The sequence below is a fragment of the Onychomys torridus genome, chromosome 6 (genome assembly GCF_903995425.1).
Source record: "Onychomys torridus chromosome 6, mOncTor1.1, whole genome shotgun sequence".
NCBI classification, from domain to species: Eukaryota; Metazoa; Chordata; class Mammalia; order Rodentia; family Cricetidae; genus Onychomys; species Onychomys torridus.
Genome location: NC_050448.1, coordinates 40314906 through 40322135, shown reverse-complemented (window position 1 = coordinate 40322135; position 7230 = coordinate 40314906). Strand labels below are relative to the sequence as shown.

The following is a 7230-nucleotide window of genomic DNA, read 5'->3' as shown; positions in this document are numbered from 1 at the left end:
CATCCAATTTGTCATTGAAACAACTCTACCTTCAAAATTCGACAAACAAGTCTGGAAGGCATCATGTACCTGGCCTTGTCCACCTCTGCCTGACACCATCATCATGGATACTGTAAACCAAACCACTGAATATGAAACACAAAAAAAAAAACCACAAATAGTTTGGGGTTTCTTTAAAAATGGCATTTGTATTAAAAGTCTTACAATGAAGAGACAATGACTAAATGAGTGGAATTAAAAGTTACAATTTGTTAGAATTCTCTTGGTACATCACAACAATAAAAATTCTGTTCTTTGCTTCTGGAGGACACCCTGTAACAAATAACAGAGACACTTTGAACACAACAGAAAGGGGGCTAAAACCTGAAATTTGAACAAAATGAAGAGGAAAAAAAATTGAGACATGGGCTTAACATTAAAAAGCTAAGATTAATGAAGCAATTCATGGACTAACAGGCCCCATTTGTCCTGGCTCTCTCAGGAAGATACTTAAAGTGGTTTTGGGGGGCAGCAGAACAGCAGATTCTGGGATATGATGGGAATTCACAGGTTGGCACCGGCTGGAACAGCTGAGTTTGAAGGCACTCTGCAGACACAGGGGTGCTGGGGGCCCTGAATCACATTTACAAAGTCTTTGTATTGTATTTTTAAAAGCTAGTCAGCAAAATCTGTCACTGCCAACCACAAAAAAAAGCTATACTTAAACACACACACACACACACACACACACACACACACGCACACACACACACATACACACACACAATAGCACACACAAAAATGTGCAGATCTTTAACTTTTTTTTCACAGCTGATTAAAAAAAAATACTACCATTCTCCCCCAGACTCCCCTTTGATACAGTAGGTAATCAAAATAGATTTTTTTTTTCCCACAAATATCAGCAGACACTTCCTGGCACCCCACACTGTATTGGCATCAGTGTTAACAGTCCCAGTTCACATGTGCAATACTTCAGATTGGATACACTGTAACAAGAACCCAACTTTGCATAGACATCCTCAGAATCGTAATCAGTCCCTGGGTTGCCCTTCCAAGCTGGCAGAAAAGGAACCCCTGTTCTTAATTTCCAAATAATCCTGGAAAACAAGGAAAAAAACCAAGTTTCTTCCCCTCCTCTGGCTCCTTCATATGGTTTTCTCAGGCCTCCTTCCTTGTATTTAGAACTTGGAACTATGAACAGTTGTTTGGGGGAACCCTCCCCCACTGCCTCCTTCTTCCCTTCCACTTCCTCCACCTCCCCACCCCCATTTTTTTTTCAGGCTTGAAACTTTTGCTTGCCGGTGTCAAGCAGCCAATACTGTGCCTTAATGGCTACTTAAACGGGAAAATTATGCATGAACCGAAATCAATGAGGAACGTACACGCTGTAAAGAGCCACATTTCCATCAGGGTCTTGGGTCGTCAGGAACCGACACCCCCTCAAACCCCCACTCAAGGCTGGGGATGCTGGCCACGCAAGTCAGCCAGGTTCCTCGGACATCCCGGCCAATACAAAGTCGTCTCCAATCTCAAAGCAAGAAGACAATCACATTAAGAGAATGGGGTATGTTTGGCTTTGTGCACAGAGCGTGGCCAGCGCCTGCAGCCGGCGCCTCACAGGATCACACAGGCCGAGCAGCAGCCCTCGTCGCCGTTGGGCTGTGCCGCGTAGTTCATCTGCCGAACGATCTCTGCGAACAGCTCATCCACTGAGGCTTTGTTTTTGGCAGATGTCTCCATGAAGGGGCAGCTCCACTCCTCGGCCAGGGCCTTGCCCTCGCCGTATGAGACCTCGCGCTCGCCCTCCAGGTCCACCTTGTTGCCCACCAGGATCATAGGTACGCGCTCGTACCGCTTCACGCGGATGATCTGGTCCCGCATGGGCTTGATGTCCTGGAAGCTCTGCTGGTTGACCAAGCTGTAGACGAGGATGAAACCCTGGCCATTCTTGATGTACAGGTCCCGCATGGATGCAAACTGCTCGGTGCCCGCCGTGTCCAGGATCTCCAGCACCGACGGCGACGAATCCACCTCAATCTCCTTGCGGTAGAAGTCCTCGATGGTCGGGTCGTACTTCTCGATGAAGGAACCTGTCACAAATTGCACGGTGAGCGCGGACTTGCCCACGCCGCCCGAGCCCAGCACCACCACTTTGTACTCTCTCATGGCTCCGTCCGCGCCCTCGTAGCGCCTGCTGCGGCCCCGTCGGGGCTGCACGCTAGGGAAGGCTGGGCTGGGCTGGTGGACTTCTCCTCTTCCTCCGTTCCGCAGGAAAAACCCCGGCGAGAGTGGCCCGGGAGCTCGGGCTCACCGATCGGCTAGCGGAGTCCCGCGCCGGGCCGACCAGTGGCGGAGACGCGTCTCTGGGGCGAGGGTCCCGGACCCCGCAGCAGCCCTGGCAGAGGACCCTGAGGACAATGCGCGCAGCCGGAGCAAGGCAACCGCTGGAGCTCCTCTCCACGGCAGCCAGAGAGGGCCGGGAGGCGGTGGCGGCTGGCTGCAGAGGCGGATGCTAATTGCGCGTCCGGCTGGGAAACGCGTGGCATGTGTCCCCGCGGAACGTGCGCCCAGCTCCGTGGCCCATCGCTCTCTCTCCCGCAGCCTCCGCTGGGCGAGGGCTTCCTACTCGCCGCGCGCAGCCGACCCTCCCCGCCCCGCCGAGCATGCCCAGTGAGCTGCCTGCGGCGCGCCCGAGTTCCGCTCCAGCTTTTCCGCAGCGTCGGGAGGAGGCGGCGATAGAGGGTGTGGCCAAACGGGACTGGGCGGGGCGGCGCGAATCTTGGAACTGGGCAGTCCTGCCTGTTCCTGTAGGTGGGAAGCTCCGGACCGAAGCTACCTCCTTTCAGGACGCTGCGAGCCTCTCGTGCGCGCGTCGGGTAGCAGCTGGCTGTGACCTTCTCGCCGCCTTGCGCTGTTAAAGGCAGATATACACCAGTCCCCAAGTCCGGACCGGTGCGCACTTCTCTGGACCACACACCTGCTGGGCATTCTCAGGCCAGGGAATGTAGCAAAGGCGCATGCCCCCACTTGACCTGGTGTTCTCGTGTCGCTTCCCTGCCAGGAACTCGTCCCGAGTTCCCGGTCCCGGACTAAGAGCTAGGGATGGGAATTAATGGGGCACCGCAGCCTTCGGGGCAGGATTCGCAGGGTCATCCAACCTCCCCTTTGGCTGGAACCAAAACCCGGATAGCGGATCCGGCCTCGGGGAAGGCGTGCGCCCCCCCACCCCCGCACCTAGTCAGGGCATGCTCAGTCGGCCGAGCAGGTTTGGAGCTTGCAAGTAGGAAGGTTTCGCACCGCACACCCACACGCCAGCTCAAATTACCTCTCCCAGACTCCCAACTCATTGGCCCCAGGATGCGAGTCTCACACCCACAAATGTTGTCCTATTGGCTGCTGCCGAGGTTTTGTCACTTTAGACGGCTTCATTGGCTGGAAAGTCGCCTCCGCTCGGGATTGGTTATTTATAGAGATTGAGTGGAGAGGCGGAGGCCCAGCTGTTCCTTCTCCACTGCTCCCCGCCCCCTTCCACCCACTGCCGGGGCCTGTGGCTCTGAAGCAAAGATGGGGAAAAGAAGGAATTTAGGCGGAGTGCTCCAAACTAAATATAGTCCCTTGTTGGTGTTTTGGAGGGAGTCTGATTTCTTCAAGCCCAGTCACGACCGTCCCTTAAAGGGGGCAGCCAGGGTTCATTTCTGCTAGAAACCCTAAAGTTTCTAACTTAGTCTTTGCTGGGGCCTGGGATGAGCTCCTGGCAGCAGGAGTGGTGGAGCTGCCCAGGCTTGCCTCTTCCCAAGCTCTGCATGGTGGGGCGGGCAGTTGCAAGACTTGGCTCCACTCACTTGCACAGAGATGCGAGGTGACGCCTGGACTTGTCCCGAGCCTCTCTAGTTCCTTGCTGGGAGAGAGGTCTAGACCTGTCAGCGCATGGCACTGGCTGTAGGAGCCGCGGCGTGCAGAGGGGGTGGGGATCGGATTTGTGCCAACCCGTGCTCAGTGGCCTGCCTTCTTATCCGCTGCCTCCAGGTTCTGTTTTAATTGTCCTCTCTGCGGGGAGAACGGGGCAGTGTATAGATACTTGCTTTTGGTCCCGAGTTACTGCAGTACTCTTGGCCCCATTTGCGAGTGGGCCTGCTCCAGACTCTTGGCTGCAGGCCCTAAGTTGTGTGTCCGCAGCGGTAAGTTCCAGCCCGCAGAGCGGGAGGGAGTTCTCTATCCTGTGTCTCAGTTCATTGGCAATGCTCACTCTGCCTTGGCTTACTCTGCCATTTAGTGGAGAAAGGGTTTTCATGGTCGACTACTGACTGCTTCGATTTAATTATGCTGGTAGAATTTTTCAGAGAATTACCTCTGAAAAAAACTTTAATATAGCTGGGCAGAATTCTGCCAACATTCTGCCAAGTGTGTTGCATACACTATCTCAATTACTCCTCATAATGATTACTTTTACGGCCATTTGAAAGATGAAGAAACTGAGGTTCCCAGGGATTCAGTAGCTTACCTGAGTGGGACAAAGCATGGATTATAACCTAGGTGTTTAATTGTAGAGTGGTCACACCGCGTGAAGATGAAGCGGGAGGACCCCTGCTGTGGCCATACTGTGGCCATACTTTGCTCTCTTCCTATGGAGATAACACTATTTGAATGGCACTTCCTCTTCTAGTCTGTGACTCTGAAATACCTTCCCATGCCAAACCACCTCAAGGATCTCTTGGGAGTCCCAACTCACCCATATCCATTAATAATTCTTTATTGGGTTGTGCACTTTAATAAGGTGATGTGGGCCCTCTTGAATGCTAGGAGAAGGGACAGTGGGATCATCAGTACTCTGACTCCTTCCAACCTGGTCCTTGAAGGAGTCCACAAATTCTCAACACCTGGCTGCACAGGTTCTTGTAAAGATGTGTTTGTTAAAGTGCAAAGATCAATCACATTTCACCAATTTGTTCATCTTGGTTGATAACTTAAATACTGTTAATGCTATTTATTCTAAGAAGGTGTGATGGATTTTATAATTGGTTGTCAACTTCACTACATCTGGAATGAACTATAATCTGGAAGTGGAGGGCACAACTGTGAGAGGTTTTCTGCTTGGTTTGAAGTGGGTAAATCCACTTCTAGTCTGGACCTTTGAGGTAGGAAGACACACATGTCTTTGACCTGGTTCTAGAGGTAGGGAGACACACCTTTAATCTGGGCCACACCTCCTACTGGAAGCCTATATAAGGACATAGAAGAAGGAAGCTTCTGCTCTTTGCCTGCTTGCCCCTGCCTTGCTAACACATCCAATCCTTCCCTGGCATTGAGCCTCCTTCTTTAGGATTCCAGCATATACTGAAGACCAGCTGAGACATGCAGCCTTGCGGCCTGAGCAACTACTAGATTCTTCGACTTTCTGCTCATAGCTAGTAGTTGTTGAATTAGCTGGACTGCTAAGCCATTCTAATAAATCCTCTTTCTATATGGAGAGAGATTCATTCTATAACTTCTGTTACTCTGGAGAACCTGTAGGCCTCTATGCACACTCTGTACTCACAAAGGTGTGAATTTGAGTACCTGAAAGAAAATGCCTCAAGCTTATATCCCTAGTATCTAATATTAAGCACTGGACCTCAGTTATTACCCAGGGCATTTGGCAAGGCCATTAACCTTCCTGACCTTAGTTTGCCTATTTATGAAGTAGTGATGTTGAATATGATTTGCAAGAATCAAATCAACTGTTATCTCACTTGTCTCTTTATCAATTTGGTATTGCGTGTAAGTTCAACAAATAAATTGATACACTTGTTAGCACTGAAAATAAAAACCATTCTTACTGCAGTAAAAAAGTTATCCTAGGCTAAGATGTCCTGTGGGACTAGGCTGATACAACACAATGACCCAGTAGGTTTGCATCCCATCACACCTTTTGAATTGCTTGGCATATTTTAAATCTTCTAGCCAATTTTAGAAAACAAGTGAAAGGTCAGAGTCCCTCCTCTTAAAGGTACAAGATCCAACAACAACAACCCCCCTCCCCACGACCCTGTCTCAGGATGAACAGAGACCCTGATCTGTGGGGAAGACATGCGTTGCTCCTATAGTGTGACATAATAGCATGCAGTATGAGTATGTGAAGAAGATGCGAAGTAAGCTCAAGGAAGGGCAGGCAGTTTTAGAGAGATTTAGTTGATCCTAGGTTTCGTTGGTTGAAAGAGCCATCACAAATCCCACACTGTTTAAGATTCCTCTCCTCAGAATGTTCTGTTCCTGAGAACCAGATATAGAAAGAATGCTTAGCTCCGTTACAAAGAAATTTCCTCTCTTTCTTTTATCTCACAAACCACCAGATGAAAGGAGGAGCCCCCTTTCCGCCTGCAGGGATGAGAGCATACCACTTCCCCTGACACAGTTGAAGCCTATCAGGCCTCTGCAGCATGGCTCCACCAAGTCTTTCAGCCTGTGGTTTTGATGGAGACAATGAGGGCCTGTGCTCCGGAAAGGAAGTTTCACTTGTAAATTATCACCAGCAGTGGGGTCTGCTTTAAAGCATCTGTCTAAGAGGGAACTCTGTTTTATTGGGACTTACATAATTGAGCAATCATGAGATAGTATTAAAGATCTGTGAGTCATAGCTTAGGAGGATTGTACCTAAAAGCAGAGGATGGTTTTCAGGTTATTAACTTCAAGTCTGTTAGCTTTGCTTGTAAGAAAATAGATTTAAAGCCTCATGTGCCCAAAGATTACTATAGTTTTATTCAACATTTGTAACAAGGTCATATGACCACAATATATTTTTAAAATTCCTTTCTACGAAGCGATTTCTATCCTTAAAAATCTTCTTGTCTTACAGAAACAATTTTATGGAACAAAAAAAGGAGTAGCCCCAGAAAACTGATCAAATATTTATGCATTTTGTGTAAGCTGAATATTCTAAATTTGAATGCTTCAAACTCTTTCTGTAAAGAACTAGATCATACACATGTCAGGTTTCACAGGCTATACTCCCTCTTTACTACTTCTAAGTTTCATCTAGCATACAAGCCTCCTTAGACAGTATGCAAATAAGTGGTCATGGCAGAGTGCCAATAATACTTCCTTTGTGGAAACAGGTGGTGGACTGCATTTGGCGTGCAAGTCCGTGGTTTGTCAATTTCTAAACCATGAATTGAAGGGGATGGGAGGAAGACCCTTCATTTGTTGCCAGAGTTTCTTGAAATAAAAATGAACTACTAGTCTGTCAGTAGATGT

At 49.1% G+C, this 7230-nt stretch overlaps 1 protein-coding gene across 1 annotated transcript; it reads right to left on the bottom strand.

Annotated features, from left to right (window-relative positions):
* Window positions 1-782: 782 nt before the first annotated feature.
* Rap2b (RAP2B, member of RAS oncogene family) lies at window positions 783-2643 on the bottom strand. The gene has a single exon (XM_036191532.1). The coding sequence runs from the start codon at window positions 2164-2166 to the stop codon at window positions 1615-1617; it is 552 nt and encodes a 183-aa protein (XP_036047425.1). The 5' UTR covers window positions 2167-2643; the 3' UTR covers window positions 783-1614.
* Window positions 2644-7230: the final 4587 nt, after the last annotated feature.